This window comes from Leopardus geoffroyi, chromosome B2 (assembly GCF_018350155.1).
Source record: "Leopardus geoffroyi isolate Oge1 chromosome B2, O.geoffroyi_Oge1_pat1.0, whole genome shotgun sequence".
Lineage (NCBI taxonomy): Eukaryota > Metazoa > Chordata > Mammalia > Carnivora > Felidae > Leopardus > Leopardus geoffroyi.
In genome coordinates this window covers 97,651,543-97,669,053 of record NC_059332.1, presented here as the reverse complement: position 1 = coordinate 97,669,053, position 17,511 = coordinate 97,651,543, and the positions used below count along the sequence as shown (strand labels likewise).

Genomic DNA, 17,511 nt, shown 5'->3' with positions numbered 1-17,511 from the left:
CCAGCATCTCTAAATATAAGCTTGACTTTTAGTATAATAAGAGTCTTGTTAGGTGCAATTTTGCTCTTAGTCATTAATACAATGAACAAATGTTGTGGTTACCTGGGAAAGAAAATTCAAGTGCTTTTAAACCTCCTGTGAGATTTGGTTTCATGCTTGAAACCTATCCAGTGTTCTGCCCAATAGCATCTGTAGAGGATTCCAAGCTATAAGGTATACAACATAGAGAAGCTAATACACTTTGGAAAAAATTGAGAATACTACAAAATGGGTTTAAGGTCCTGAATAAAAAGCTTTTCTTTTGCTGAATGACAATAACTTATCAGTGGCATTAAGCTTAACAGATGATTGAAATTTTCTTTTAAGAGTGAGTTTTACATAATGGATGATGTCCCTATATACAATGTATTTCTTCTGGTGACACTTTATTCTTTTCAACTGTAAAACATTTTGCTGTTCTATAAGTGCAGAGACTGAGTTAAAGACAAAATGTAATCTAAGAGTATATAGGGTTTTTTTTTAATTTATTTTGAGACAGAGAAAGCACAGAAAGCACAAGTGGGGGAGGGGCAGAGAGAATCCCAAACAGGCTCCACACTGCCAGCAGGGATCCTGGAGCGGGGCTTGAACCCACAAACTGTGAGTTCATGACCTGAACCAAAGTCAGATGCTTAACCAACTGAGTCAACCAGGTGCCCCCTAAGAGTGTATAGTCTTAAATAGCATATTCAGTATGGTATGGCATTAATTGTTTTAGATCATTTTTGTCCCTTATAAACGTTGTGATATTATATGCATTTTAAGTTCAATTCTTGATAATAAAGTCATGGTGACATACTGCTTCTGCTAATAGTCCTTAATCATAAGCCATTCTAAATTGGGTTTGGTAGTATATTTTCTCTCTTTATAGGATCAGTATAAGATAATAGAAATCTTTCTTGTTACTTTAAATTTAGAGCTTGTTATAAGTGGTCCTTGCTATCTTGTAAAGAACAGTCTCCATTCCAATATAACCGCAAAGTACTGGGTATTATATTTTCAATTCTTAAACTTGCTGTCAGCCTGTAAAGCTGTGGATCTATGAACCTGATCTAATGTATGTAACTCATAATTTCACACTAGTAGTAAGAGTGCAGACATTGCACTCTTTCCCTACTAGTTTCTGGCATTCTTTTTGAAGCCCATTAAGAATAATCTTTTATTAGAGATCACAACTAACACTGCAGAAATACAAACAATAATAAGGGAATATTATGAGCAGTTATAAGACAATAAATTGGGCAATCTGGAAGAAATGGACAAATTCCTAGAAACATATAAACTACCCACACTGAAACAGGAAGAAATAGAAAACTTGAACAGACCTATAACCAGTAAAGAAATCAAATTAGTAATCAAAAATCTCCCAAAACACAAGAGTCCAGGGCCAGATAGCTTTCCAGGGGAATTCTACCAAACATTTAAAGAAGAGTTGACACCTATTCTATTGAAGCTGTTCCAAAAAATAGAAATGGAAGGAAAACTTCCAGTCTCATTCTATGGGGCCAGCATTACCTTGATTCCAAAACCAAAGACCCCACTGAAAAGGAGAACTATAGACCAACTTCCCTGATGAACATGGATGCAAAAATTCACAAGATACTAGCCAACCAGATCCAACAATACATTAAAAGAATTATTTACCATGATCAAGTGGGATTTATGCCTGGGATGCAGGGCTGGTTCAATATCGACAAATCAATCAATGTGATACATCACATTAATAAAAGAAAAGACAGTGGGGTGTCTGGTTGCTTAGTCAGTTAAGTGTCCGACTTCAGCTCAGGTCATGCATGATCTCACTGCTCACGATTTTGAGCCCTGCATTGGGCACTGTGCTGACAGCTCAGAACCTGGAGCCTGGTTTGGATTCTGTGTCTGCCTCTCTCTCTCTCTCTCTCTCTCTCTCTCTCTCTCTCTCTCTGCCCCTCCCCTGCTTGCGCTCTGTCTCTGTCTCTCAAAAATAAAAAAAAACATTAAAAAAATTAACAAAACAAAGGACAAGAACCACATGATCCTCTCAATAGATGTAGAGAAAGCATTTGAGAAAATACAGAATCCTTTCTTGATAAAAGCCCTAAAGAAAGTAGGGATAGAAGGATCATACCTCAAGACCATAAAAGCCATATACAAAAGACCCACTGTTAATGTCATCCTCAATGGGGAAAAACTGAGAGCTTTCCCCCTAAGATCAGGAACGGGGCAGAGATGTCCACTCTTCACCACTGTTAATCAACATAGTACTGGAAGTCCAGCCTCAGCAATCAGATAACACAAATACAAGTCATCCATATCGGCAAGGAGGGTGTCAAACTTTCACTCTTTGTTTGATGACATGATACTCTATATGGAAAACCCAAAAAATTTCACCAAAAACTGCTAGAACTGATCCATGAATTTAGCAAAGTCACAGGATATAAAATCAGCGCACAGAAATCAGTTGCATTTCTATATGCCAATAATGAAGCAGCAGAAAGAGAAATCAAGGAATCGATCCCATTTACAGTTGCACCAAAAATCATAAAATACCTAGGAATAAACCTAATCAAAGAGGTGAAAAATCTATACACTGGAAACTACAGAAAGCTTATGAAAAAATTGAAGACATAAAAAAATGGAAAAATATTCCATGTTCGTGGACTGGAGGAACAAATACTGTTCAAGTGTCAGTGCTACCCAAAGCAATCTACATATTCAGTACGATCCCTATCAAAATAACACCAGCATTCTTCACAGAGCTAGAACAAACAATCCTAAAATTTGTATGGAACCAGAAAAGACCTCAAATAATCAAAGCAATACCGAGAAAGAAAACCAAAGCTGGAGGCTTCATAATTCTGGACTTGAAGCTGTATTACAAAACTGCGATCCTCAAGACATTATGGTACTTGCACAAAAACAGACCCTTAGATCAGTGGGACAGAATAGAGAACCCAGAAATGGACCTGCAAACGTATGGCCAATGAATTTTTGACAAAGCAGGAAAGAATATCCAATGGAATAAAGAGTCTCTTTAGCAAATGGTGTTGGGGAAAGTGAACAGCGACATGCAGAAGAATGAATCTGGACCACTTTCTTACAGCCTACACAAAAATAAATTCAAAATGGATGAAAGACTTAAACGTAAGACAGGAAGTCATCAAAATCCTGGAGGAGAAAGCAGGCAAATACCTCTGACCTCAGCCACAGCAACTTCTTACTCAACATGTCTCCAGAGGCAAGGGAAAAAAAACAAAGCAAAAATGAACTGTTAGGACCTCGTCAAGATACAAACTTCTGCATGGCAAAGGAAACAATCAGCAAAACTAAAAGGCAACCTACAGAATGGGAGAAAATATTTGCAAATGACATATCACATTAAGGGTTAGTATCCAAAATCTGTAAAAAAAAAAAAAAAAAAAAAAAACTTATCAAACTCAAACCCAAAATCCAATCCAGTGAAAAATGGGCAGAAGACATGAATAGACACTTTCCCAAAGAAGACATCCAGATGGCTAACAGACACATGAAAAAAATGGTCAACATCATTCGTCATCAGGGAAATACAAATGAAAACCACAATGAGAGACCACTTCACACCTGAGAGAATGGCTAACATTAACAACTCAGGCAACAACAGATATTGGCGAAGATGTGGAAAAAGAGGAACATTTTTGCACTGTTGGTGGGAATGCAAACTGGTGCAGTCACTCTGGAAAACAGTATGGAGGTTCCTCAAAAAATTAGAACTACCCTATGACCCAGCAATTGCGCTACTAGGTATTTATCCAAAGGATACAGGTATGTTGTTTTCAAGGGGCACATGCACCCCAATGTTTATATCAGTGCTATCGATAATGGCCAATGTATGGAAAGAGCCCAAATATCCATCAACAGATGAATAGATAAAGAAGATGTGGTATATATAAACACAATGGAGTATTACTTGGTCATCAAAAAGAATGATGTCTTGAGGCACCTGGTAGCTCAGTTGGCTAAGCATCCAACCTCAGTTCACGTCAGGATCTCACGGTTCATGGGTTTGGGCCCCACATTGGGCTCTGCACTGACAACTTGGAACCTGGAGCCTGCTTCAGATTCTTTCTCTTTCTTTATCAGAAATAAACATTAAAAAAAAATTAGTCTTGCCATTTGCAATAACATGGATGGAACTAGAGTGTATTATGTTAAGTGAAATTAGAGAAGGACAAATATATGACTTCACTCATGTAGAATTTAAGACACAAAACAGATGAACATAAGGGAAGGGAAGCAAAAATAATATAAAAACAGGGAGGGGGATAAAACATGAGAGACACTTAAATATAGAGAACAAACAGAAGGTTGCTGGAGGGATTATGGGTGGAGGGATGGGCTAAATGGGCAAGGAGTATTAAGCAGGATACTTGTTGGGATGATAACTGGGTGTTACATGTAGGGGATGAATCACTGGATTCTACTCCTGAAATCATTATTGCACTATATGCTAACTGGGATGTAAATTTGTATATATATATATGTATATATATGTATGTCTGTATATATATATGTATTTATGTATATATATGTAAATTCATATCCTTTATTTCTTTTATTGTGAAGCATCTAATCTAGTCATAACAAAATATTTTTTATTCCATTTCAAAGTAGTTAAGGTCTCTTTCCCCTGTGACCATTGTATAGTAAGGTACTATCTAAACCAGCTCACAGCAGTCGGAGCTAGCTTTATTCTCACTCCTGTTCAGTTGACATTTGTACAGCTCACTGAAATAGAAAAAAAAAAAAGGACTATATTTATGTAGCTGACCTCAGGCAGAATGATATCCTAAAGCATATGTACAGACATGCATTTTAAAGGTTGTACTCTAGGGGTGCCAGGGTGGCTTAGTTGGTTTGAGTGTCCCACTCTTGATTTCAGCTCAAGTCATGATTCCAGGGTCGTGGGATCAAGCCCCATATCGGGCTCCGTGCTGAGTGCTTGGAACTTGCTTGAGATTCTCTTTCCATCTCTCTAAAAATTAAAAATAAATAAATTGTACTGTAGTGTAAATGATACACTTTTTTAACATTTAGTGAAGTTTTATTTTGTTAGAGGTAAAAATGTCATCTTGATAACTTCATGATTTTCTTATCTTAAGATAACCAGGCTTGCCATATTATCAATTTGACAAACAGATCCCCCAGCCTCCTTATTTTGAAGTCCCCGTCCCATGCTTCAACTTAGGAATGATTTTTTTTTTTTTTAATTTCAGACAAATCTGCCTATTTTCAAGCTGAAGGAATCTACTGTTAGAAGAAGATACAGTGACTTTGAGTGGCTGCGAAGTGAATTAGAAAGAGAGAGCAAGGTAAGAATTATTTGTAATAGGACTTTAAAGCAAAACACTCTGACTTTTAATGTTTAAGAACCTTTCAGAAAACTTACCGAGAATGAAGGAGGTAAAAGCATATATGATTTCTTCATTTCAAGGAGTTCGATTTTATCTTACGGGAGATAGAGGAAGTCTAATTTTTGCTCAGAACTCTTTCTTGTTTACTTAAAGGCCCAGTTGAGGTCTTTACTAAGTCATACTTGAGTAACACTTACTTCTTAGAACTTTTTTGCTATTACTTCCTTCCTTTCCCTCATCTTCCTTTTCAGTCTTGCCCTCCCACACACTCCTTGCCAAGTTTGTCTTCCTTAATATATCTCATGTATCAGTGGATTTCCAGGGTTTTTTTACTGACTCATAATAAATATTTTATTTCATCATCACACATGTATATATAACAAAAATTTTCAAAAACCAGTACTTACCTTACTCTGTGATATGTCCTGATATTCTTCAGCTTAGCTTTTTAAATGACGGTCATGGTCTCATAGGTTGCTACATGCGGTTTTTTTCAAGTTTATTTATTTATTTTGAGAGAGAGCAGGGGAGGGACAGAAAGAGAGGGAGAGAGAGAGAATCCTAAACAGGCTCTGCACTGTCACCGATGCAGGGCTCAAACTTATGAACTGTCAAATCATGACCTGAACTGAAATCAAGAGTCAGACGCTTATCTGACTGAGCCACTCAGGCGCCCAACTACATGCAATTTTAAAACTGTTATACACCTTGGTAAGAATCATCTCCTCTTAAAAGAAAATTTGGTGACTTTGGCTGCAAAAAAATCAGCAAGGCAAGGTCTCCTACTAGTCCCTTATTTCAGCCCTATGTCAGAAGAACATCAACAACATAGAGTTCTGGAAGGGCATGGTGTGCTCAGAATGATGAAAAGTTACTTTGTGACTAGAGTGTAATAGGAAACAAGTTGATACGGTAGGAGCCCTGAAGTAGGGTCGCTTCTACTCATTTCTCAAGTGTGATAAGTTGAAGCGGAAGGAAAACTTCCTTAGCCAGACCTGTGGCTGGATAGAGAACAATATACACAAATCATAGCATTCCATCAAAATTTAAAGGAAAAACAACTTTACTCAACAGACTATCAAAGTATAGGGGCACCTGGGTGGCTCGGTCGGTTGTCTGACTCTTAATTTTGGCTCAGGTCATGATCTCACAATTCATTGCTTTGAGCCCTGCATGGGGGCTCTGCGTTGACAGTGCAGAGCCTGCTTGGAATTCTCTCTCTCCACCTCCCCTGCTCATTCTTTCTCTCTTTCAAAATAAATAAATAAATTTTTTTTAAAAAAAGACTATCAAAGTATAAAATGTTTATGAGTAAAAAAGAAATGTAAGACCATGTAAAGAAAATTTCAAAACTTAGAAATACTACATTCTTGTTTTGGAATATTCACTTTTTTTTTTTAACTTGTTTTATTTTTTATTTTTTTAACTTTACATCCAAATTAGCATATAGTGCAACAATGATTTCAGGAGTAGATTCCTTAGTGCCCCTTACCCATTTAGCCCATCCCCCCTCCTGTAACCCTCAGTTTGTTCTCCATATTTATGAGTCTCTTCTGTTTTGTCCCCCTCCCTGTTTTTATATTATTTTTGTTTCCCTTTCCTTATGTTCATCTGTTTTTTATCTTAAAGTCCTCATATGAGTGAAGTCATGGTTTTTGTCTTTCTCTGACTAATTTCACTTAGCATAATACCCTCCCGTTCCATCCACGTAAGTTGCAAATGGCAAGATTTCATTCTTTTTGATTGCCGAGTACTACTCCATTGTATATATACCACATCTTCTTTATCCATTCATCCATCGATGGACATTTGGGCTCTTTCCATACTTTGTCTATTGTTGATAGTGCTGCTATAAACATGGGGGTGCATGTGTCCCTTCGAAACAGCACACCTGAATCCCTTGGATAAATGCCTAGTAGTGCAATTGCTGGGTCGTAGGGTAGTTCTATTTTTAGTTTCTTGAGGAACCTCCATCCTATTTTCCAGAGTGGCTGCACCAGCTTGCATTTCCATGGAATATTCACTTTTTTTAAACTTGTTTTATTTTTACTCTGTAAACATTTACTCTGTAAACATTTGAGAGCTAATTCTTTATGTTCTATGAGTTATAGATAGAGCTGTGAATAAATTAAGTTCCCACTTCTATGATGTTTACATTCAATTGGGAAAGTTGGGGTTGTGGTGAAGGAAAAGCAGAAAAAAAAGTAAGATATATAGTATGTCTGATAGGAATATGTTCTAAAAAAACCAAAAACTATAGGAAGCAAGGAATTCCAGGAGAGTACTCTTTTATAGAGTAGTCAAAGGAAGCCCTCACTTAGAGGTGACATTTTAGCAGTAAACCTGATCAAAGTAAAGCATTACCTCCTAACTTACTTATGAATTCATAAAATTCTAACAGAAATCTTAATTTTTTTTAATGAACTTGTAGATTTATATCTGAGCTTTACAATCCAAGAAAGCTGAAGAAGAGTCAGAAATTATTTTCAGCATGTACTAATAAGCATATGCAGACATCAGAGTTTATCTTAAGCTATAGTAATTAAAATAGTTTGCTATTGCTTTAGGAATAGGCAAATAGATTAGTTGAATGTAGTAGAACTTAGAATGAATGTATAGATCTTAGCAGCTGACTTGCGTGTTTATTAGAAATTTAGTTCAGAACAAAAATAACATTGTCATTCAGTAGGGAAAAGAATTTATATTCAGTAAATGGAGTTGAAACATTTGGCTGTCTAGGAATAAAAATTTATAACTGTGTATAAATTACATGGTTTTAAGCTCTAAATGTACAAACCAAGTTAGAAAAGTTATGGGTAACAAAGAAGGAATGTTTTATGACCATAGGGAAGAAGTGTCCTTTTTCCCCAGCTTTAAAATTGAGATATAATTGAGGTGCCTGGTGGCTCAGTCGGTTAAGCATCTGACTTGAGCTCAGGTCATGGTCTCGCATCACAGTTCATGAATTCAAGCCCCACGCTGGGCTCTGTGCTGACAGCTCGGAGCTTGGAGCCTGGTTTGGATTCTGTGTCTCTCTCTCTCTCTGCCCCTCCCCTGCTCGCACCCTCTCTCTCTCTCTCTCTCTCTTTCTCAAAAGTAAACACTAAAAAAAAATTTTTTTTAAATAATAAAATTAGGATATAATTGACAGATAACATTATGTAAGTTTAAGGCATACAGTATAATGATTTGTTATACGTATATATTGTGAAATGATGAGCTCAATAAGCTTAGTTACTATACCATCACCTCACATAGTTACTTTTTTTTTCGTGGTGGTGGTGGTAAGAACATTTCAGATATGCTTCTCTTGGCAATTTTTAAATATGTGATACCTTATTGTTAACTATACTCCCCATGCTCTACTTTAGATCCCCAGAACTTACTCATCCTATAACTGGAAGTTTGTACCTTTTGACCAGCATGTTACCATTTCTCCCACCTGCCAATCCCTGGCAACCACTAGTCTCTGCTACTCTCTGTTGCTATGAGTTTGATTTATTTTAGATTCCACCTATAAGTGAGATCATACAGTATTTGTCTTTCTCTGACTTACGGGAAGAAGTGTCTTGATGGGCTTTGGGCTTTGCTTAAATAGCACATGGCATGTTGGAGTGTTTAATAAACATTTGGTGAATGTATATAGCACTTTTTGAAAAAATAACAGCTTTATTGACATATAATTCACATGCCATACAATTCACCCATTTAAAGTGTAAAATTCAGGGGCCCCTGGGTGGCTCAGTTGGTTAAGAATCTGACTCTTGATTTCAGCTTAGGTCTTGATCTCATTGTTTGTGAGATCGAGCCCTAAGTCGGGCTCTGTGCTGACAGCACGGAGCCTGCTTGGGATTTCCTCTCTCCTCTCTCTCTGTGCCTCCCCCTGCTCACACACACGTTCTCTCTCTCAAAATAAATAAATAAAAATAAACTTTGAAGAGTAAAATTCAGTGGTTCTTCATATATTCATAAAGTTGTGCAACAATCACTAGTCAGTTTTAGAACATCTTAATTACTGCATAAAAGAAATCCCATACCTATTAGTAGTTGTTACCAATTTCTCCCCCAGCCCCTCCTCACCCAACCCTATACAGCCATTAATCTACTTTCTCTATGGATTTGTTTGTTCTGGACATTTCATATAAATAGCATAGAATATTTAGCCTTCTGTGTCTGGCTTCTTTCACTGAGTGTGTTTTCAACATTAAACACTACTTCTTTTTTTCTTTTTTTTTTTTTTAATTTTTTTCTTAATGTTTTTATTTATTTTTGAGACAGAGACAGAGCATGAGCAGGGGAGGGGCAGAGAGAGAGGGAGACACAGAGTCCGAAGCAGGCTCCAGGCTCTGAGCCATTAGCACAGAGCCCAATGCGGGGCTCGAACTCACAGACTGTGAGATCATGACCTGAGCCGAAGTCAGACGCTCAACCGACTGAGCCGCCCAGGGGCCCCACTAGTTCTTTTTTTCTTAACTCATTTCTTTTCATTGCCCAATAATAATATTCTGTTGTGTGGATATAACACATTTATTAATCAGTTTGCAGACATTCGGTTGTTTCTACTTTTTGACTATTATAGATAATGCTGCTGTGAACATTTGTTTACAGGTTTTTGTTTGGACATATATTTTCATTTATCTTGAGTATATACCTAGAAGTGGATTTACTGGGTCCTGTGACAACTTTCTTTAATTTTGAGGAACTCCCAGACTGTTTACCAAAGCAGCTGCACCATTTTACATTCCCACCAACAATGTGCGAGAGTTCCCGTGTACTCCACATCCTCACCAACACATAACTATTATGTCTTCTTTATTATAGCTGTCCTAGTATGTGTGAAGTTGGAATATCATTATGGTTTGAATTTTCATTTTCCCAATGGCTGATGATGTTGATCATCTTTCCATGTATTTATCAGATATATATATTTATTTATTTATATTTATATATTATCAGTTATATATATATTTTTTTTCAGATCCTTTGCCCATTTAATCAAGTGTTTTGTCTTTATTATTGAGTTGTACCTAGAATATACAAAAAACTCTTAAAAGTCTCTTACAAGATAGTTGATTTGCCGAAATCTCTTTATCTGTGAATTGTTTCCACTTATTACTGTCCTTTGAAGCACAATACTTCAGTTTTAACAATAGACCAGTTAAATCTCTGAGGGATTTAACCTATGTGAAAGTTGTATTTTTATTATAGTATTGCTAAGAACAATTAATCAAGTTATTTTAAGTACCTTTTTTTAATTTTTAAATTTTTTTTGTTTTTATTTTTGAGAGAGGGAGACAGAGTGTGAGTGGGGGAGGAGCAGAGAGAGATGGAGACACAGAATCCAAAGCAGTCTCCAGGCTCTGAGCTGTCAGCACAGAGCCCAACACGGGGCTTAAACTTACGAACTGTGAGACCATGGCCCAAGCCGAAGTCAGATGCTTAACTGAGTGAGCCACCCAGGAGCCCCCTTTTATAAGTATTTTTAATTAAATAAGATCTGTTATATGAGGCTAGGAAGTAGATGATATTTATTGTGTTTACTGGTCATTATAGTGATATCTTTTTAGCTTTTACTTTAGTATGCTTTCACTATATTATGCTGGCCAAGTATTTTCCTGTCTACTTCTAACCCCACGTGTACACACGTATCTTTGGATTAATGATGATTAGGTTGGTATAAGAATTCTATCAGACTTCAAGCTGTATTACAAATCTGTAATCATTAAGACAATATGGTACTGGCACAAAAACAGACACTCAAATCAATGGGACAGAATAGAGAACCCAGAAATGAACCCACAAATATATGGCCAACTAATCTTTGACAGAGCAGGAAAGAATATCCAATGGAATAAAGACAGCCTCTTCAGCAAATGGTTTTGGGAAAACTGGACTGTGACATGCAGAAAAATGAACCCGGACCACTTTCTTACACCATACATAAAAATAAACTCAAAATGGTTGAAAGACCTAAATGTAAGACAGGAAGCCATCAAAATCCTCAAGGAGAAAGCAGGCAAAAACTTTTTTGACCTTGGCAGCAACAGCTTCTTACTCAACACGTCTCTGAAGGCAAGGGAGACCAAAGCAAAATGAACTATTAGGACCTCATCAAAATAAAAAGCTTCTGCACAGCAAAGGAAATAATCAGCAAAACTAAAAGGCAACTGATGGAATGGGAGAAGTATCAGATAAAGGGTTAGTATCCAAAATCTGTAGAGAACGTATCAAACTCAACACCCAAAAAACAGATAATCTAGTGAAGAAATGGGCAAAAGACATGAATAGACACCTCTCCCAAGAAGACATCCAGATGGCCGACACATGAAAAAAAGCTCAACATCACTCATCATCAGGGAAATACAAATCAAAACCACAATGAGATACCACCTCACACCTGTCAGAATGGCTAACATTAACAGCTCAGGCAACAACAGATGTTGGCCAGGATGTGGAGAAAAAGGATCTCTTTTGCACTGCTGGTGGGAATGCAAACTGGTGCAGCCACTCTGGAAAACAGGATGGAGGTTCCTCAAAAAATTAAAAATAGAACTACCCTATGACCCAGCAATTGCACTACTAGGTATTTATCCAAGGGATACAGGTATGCTGTTTTGAAGGGGGACATGCACCCCAATGTTTATAGCAGCACTACCGACAATAGACAAGGTATGGGAAGAGCCCAAATGTCCATCAATGGATGAATGGATAAAGAAGAAGTGGTATATATACAATGGAGTATTACTCGGCAATCAAAAAGAATGAAATCTTGCCATTTGCAACTACATGGATGGAACTAGAGGGTATTGTGCTAAGCGAAATTAGAGAAAGACAAATATCATATGACTTTACTCATATGAGGACTTTAAGAACATAAGGGAAGGGAAACAAAAATAATAAAAAACAGGGAGGGGGACAAAACATAAGAGACTCTTAAATATGGAGAACAAACAGCATTGCTGGAGGGGATGGGGGGGGTGGGCTAAATGGTAAGGGGCATTAAGGAATCTACTCCTGAAATTATTGTTGCACCATATGCTGACTTGGACATAATTTTAAAAAGTAAATAAATTATTAATGAAAAATTAAAAAATAAAAAAATTCTAACTAGATCTTTCCAGACTTGTTCAGCAAAACTAATTTGATGTTGAAGAGGATTTTTGGACTCTTAGCTGGGCAAGCCACTCAAGATTTTTGTAGATCATTAAATCCTGTTACCTACAACCTCACCATCCATTTCAGTGACTGTTTTGAATATTATGTTAGGAAGAATATATCTCTGCAGATAATACATACTGATCGTAAGTTTCATGCTGAATTATGTCCTGAATTAATTGTAGTCATTTGTTTAGTGCATTGGTTCTAGATTCTTTTTTTAATAGTAGTTTCATAGATACAGATGTTTTCCCCTGTCCTTCAGAAAAGCCATTCTGCTGGAGCTCAGTTAATGGTCATGATGTGTTTCTCAGTTGTAAGGTCTCTGCAGGTTTTAACACTCTACTTCACAAATATCAATGTAGGGAGAGAGATTCAAGAATACTGAGGCAGAGTTACAGAGACAAATCTCTAGATGTGTTAATCATTGGTCCTGGAGAGAAGACTACATTTAGGAAGGAATCATGAATTTTATGTTGGGTATTTGGTTTTGTGTTTCTTTTTTGCTGTCATTTTGTTCTTTGCTATTCTTTATAAAGTTGTGTTGCTCTTTCCCTTTTTTTACCCAGCTGGGTTATTGTTTTAGGATAGAAACTGCATCAGGGGTTTAAAATTTTTCCTCTTTTAGGGTATGTACAATTACTTCTGTTTACTATTTATATTTCTTCTTGTTTGATTTGTCACTTACACCTTCTCTCTGTTTTGTTGTAAGATATGGATCCCGCTAAGTGCTTAGTCATTTAACAGATATTTGAGTGTCTGTTGTGTTGTGTCCCAACTTTTCTTTAAATAACCATAGGAAGCCTGAGACAGGATCCTTGATTTGAAGGCATTAGTAGGATAAGTTGGTTTTCCACCAGTGCCTGTTTTATCCCCCAGGAGACATTTGACAGGGTCTGGAGACTGTTTTTATTGTCACTACTGGGTGCTACCCAGTCTAGTGGGTAGAGGCCTGGGATGCTGTTAAACATTCTGCAGTGCACCAAGAAACTCCTTCCCCTACTCTCCCCCCTCTACAAAGAATAATGTGACTCAAAATGTTAATAGTGCCATGGGCAAGAAACCCTAACTAACCTGTGAAGTAAATAGCTAGGTGCTATTTAACTCAAATATTTGAGCTCTAGATAATTCCTAGAAGAGATCAGTATAAGTTGACCCTAGAGGATAGTTAGACTTTGAAGGGGAAAAATAGGATATTGCTATGTAGGAAGAAAGAAATGACAGGTCTTTGGGGAAAGATGGAGTAGTAGATTTGGGAGAATGTTGACATGTTTCTTAACATAGAAAAAGGAAGTGTGGTCACCTGAGCAGCTTAGTCGGTTAAGCATCCAACTCTTGATTTCAGCTCAGGTAATGATCTCATGCTTCAGGAGATGGAGCCCTGCGTCAGGCTCTTTGCTGACAGTGTGGAGCCTGCTTGGGATTCTCTCTCTCTCTCCTATCTTTCTCTCTGTCCCTCCCCCTACTTGCATGTGTGCGGTCTCTCTCTCTCAAGTAAACATTAAAAAAAAAAAAAAATGGAAGCATGGTGACAGAATTGTTGACTTTTTTATCATCACCTCAAACACAAGTAGGAAAGACTGTATGAAGATGGTATGAGGTGGAGGAAATAGACCACAGAATTCTTAATCTGCCCATGCTGGAGAGAATGTTGTTAATATTTTATTTCTTCATTAATTGAAAGTTGATTTTGATCTCTGTAGTTTTTCGTTGTAATAAAGCATGGTCTTCCCTGAGTGGCATCAAAACTGGAGGCATCGTAGGCTTCATTTCAGCATTGCTTGAATGCTCTTTTTGTATACTTATGCTTCAATAAGTTCAGGAAAGCCTTAAGCTATGGGCCATGCCATTAAGGAGCATTGATCTAATGGGCTATTTATTCTGTCTACCTTTGGTTATCTTGCCTCCAAAACATTGACTGTTTTTTAGTGTGTTTTTTTTCAATGTGTTCTTTACTGATTTTTTTATTTAAACTAGTTGAACAGTGGAATAGCTGTCACAGTGAACATATACTTTGTCTTCATGTTGTGCTCTATAAATTTTCACAACCCAGTCAGCATCTTCAAGAACTTTCCTATGTTTTTTTAGGTTGTAGTTCCCCCGCTCCCTGGAAAAGCATTTTTGCGTCAGCTTCCTTTCAGAGGAGATGATGGAATATTTGATGATAATTTTATTGAAGAAAGGAAGCAAGGGCTGGAGCAGTTTATAAACAAGTAAGTACTTTCTGTACCTCAAGAGGTATAAGAGCGAATAGTGTTCTGAGACAACTTTAAGCAAATACTCAAAATTTAGATATTAAGCTAAACTTATAGTATTGCTTTTCTTTTTTGGCCATTTCCTAACTAACATTTTGTATCATTTAAATAAAGTAAAAGTATATAACAAGTTGAATATCATGTGATAAATATTAACACACTTGAGTGATTAAAATGAGTATCTTTGTGTTGACCTAAGTTTTGTATTTGTTTTTCTTGGTTAATTTATGCAAATTACATTTAAAATTGCAGCATTTAAAAAATAGTTTTACTTATGATTCTTTCTCATTTAAGGTATGTTCTAGCATGAACAATAAAACTTGCGGTACACTTGCAATCATTTTGTTTGATTGCAAATGGAGGTATTATCAGCATGTCTTGTGTAAAGGTGCACATTCAAAATTTTCACAGCAAAATGTTTCTTTCCAAAATGTAAGAAGACTTTCAATTGTTTATCTTTTACTTTAGGAACTCTTAAACCAAAATTTCTAGCTTTTAATTTTATTCTTAATTTGAAATATAGCCATTTTTAAAAGCCAAAGTAATAGAGCTAATGTCAGGAAGGGGCTTGCTATAAATTGTGCATTGGCCTTAAATTTGACCAAATGAAGTCAAATGCTGAAGAATATAGTTGTACGAGGTTACATACTAACCAACAACTTCAATTTTTAGTAATTTGAAGATCTGTGAGTGGTAAACAGGAGGGAAAGTTGTACAAAGCCTTTAACTTTTAGTTTAGCACATAGCCTTCATTGTCTTTTATGAACACGCTTTCCTTTTGGAGAAGGTAGTGTTAGCTGAGGTACTTTTGAATTCAGAAATAGAAGTCTGGTTACCCATTTTGATCTTGTGTTTAGTCTGCAATGGGAACCTTTAAAGCAGGCCAAAAAAAGGAAAAAGAAGAAAAACCTGGACACACTTGTGCCTCTTTCTTAGTGTTTTGGGCTTTTATTGAACTTCAGTGTATTTTTTTTTTTTTCAAATTCAGTATATTTCTAATTTTGATCCTATATCTTTTCCTTCTTTAAAATGGGTTCTTAGAATTAATGACATGTTTCACTTTTAACATTAAAATTCATTTAGGTTTTTTGTGAATGTACAAACTGCTATATAAAGAAGTTTATTGGGTACATGTGCCAGAAGTAGTGCAAATACAGTGATTAAATGTTTTCTAAATGACCCTTGTGAACCAAAGGAAATTTCCCATTAGTTGATAGAGCATAGCCTAATGGGCAGTCCAGAATAACACTTATTATTGCTAAATCATACATGCTTTTTAACTGTAGAATATGTGTGTGTGACTCCTGACCCCACTTTTATAAAGTGTTGGGACTAAATTTGTAATTTTTATTCCTAGGGTCGCTGGTCATCCTCTGGCACAGAATGAACGTTGTCTTCACATGTTTTTACAGGACGAAATTATAGATAAAAGCTATACTCCATCTAAAATAAGACATGCCTGAAATTTGGTGAGAAGGGGCAAAAAAAAAAAAAAAACCCTCCTGTGACTATTAATGATTCGTATGCACCAGTGAAGAAGTTCTATCTAACTTTTAGCATGCTGCACAGAAACTGGTATAACATGCCTTCAGTATACTAACATTCATATGCTCAGTTTTGTTTTGTTTTGTTTTGGCAGTTGACAAGAAGTTAATTTGCTTTAGTGAAAATCCCTTGTTCCAGCCTTTCTCGCTCTTCCTTGCTGTTTTAATGTGGTACACGCTATAACCCCACAAACCTGTTACTCCAGTATGATCTGCAGTGTCCTAACTAAAGTTACTGACTTGGTCTTATCTGCACAGTTTTTGTGTCCTGTTTGCTTCTTGAATCTGATTAACTAGAATATTTCTCTTACCCCTTTTTAATATGTGATGTCACTTGTCCTAATTTATGTGTAGAAGCACTACACCATTGGTTTCCAGTCCCCCTACGTGTGAGATACACACTTGTGTGCAGAAAGTATCTCCCTTCAGGCTTGTAATACCCTTCACATGGAAGATCAATGAGGGAAATCTTTATATTCTGTATAAAAACAAAATCCAATTTATATACTAAAATCATTTGTCTAAAAATTTAAGTTGTTTTCAAATAAAAATAAAAATGCATTTCTGATATGCACTGATTGTGTTGCCTCCAGCTTCTTTTTTTCCCCCTTTATGGCTGTCCTACTTAACTCACTTGTTGAGAGGGATTATTTACTAATTATATACTTCTCATTCCTGTAACTCCATTCCTCTTAAACAGGGGTGATATCAAATATGCTACCACCCTTTGAATTGGGGTATTTTCTTTTATACAACAAAAAAAGTGATGTACTAAAAGAAGCATTCCTTAAAGCTTACTGAGTTGTTATGAAGCACTTTGTGTATTTGAAAAATGCTTTGTAATCTCAAGTCATTCTTAAAAGGCCTTTTAAGATAAGTCAACACTGTGCCTCCTGTTTTTCAGAGGAATTTTTTTCCTAGTTCATCTAAGTGACTTGTTTAAACAAACTTAGCAAGGGTATAATAACGCTTTTCTTGATCAGCAGATTCACACTTTCTCTTTAATTTGGCTTGGGATGGTGGCACACTTTATCCTCTTTAACCAAGGGAGAAGGGCACAGCGCTCTAGCCCGACTTGTATAAGTGATAAGAAACCAGAAAATGCATGACTCCTTGCTGTCTAACTTGTGTTGTAGCCAGACCTTTGCA

The 17,511-nt window shown here is 36.5% G+C and overlaps 1 protein-coding gene across 1 annotated transcript in view; it reads left to right on the top strand.

Annotated features, from left to right (window-relative positions):
• The window catches only part of SNX3 (sorting nexin 3), a 50,200-nt gene extending 33,260 nt beyond the window's left edge, over window positions 1-16,940 (top strand). The window contains exons 2-4 of the mRNA XM_045499205.1: window positions 5,271-5,366; window positions 14,652-14,776; window positions 16,176-16,940. Coding sequence (XP_045355161.1) covers window positions 5,271-5,366; window positions 14,652-14,776; window positions 16,176-16,281 — 327 coding nt within the window. The 3' untranslated portion in view covers window positions 16,282-16,940. The remainder of the gene's footprint in view (window positions 1-5,270; window positions 5,367-14,651; window positions 14,777-16,175) is intronic.
• The last annotated feature ends 571 nt before the right edge of the window (window positions 16,941-17,511 follow it).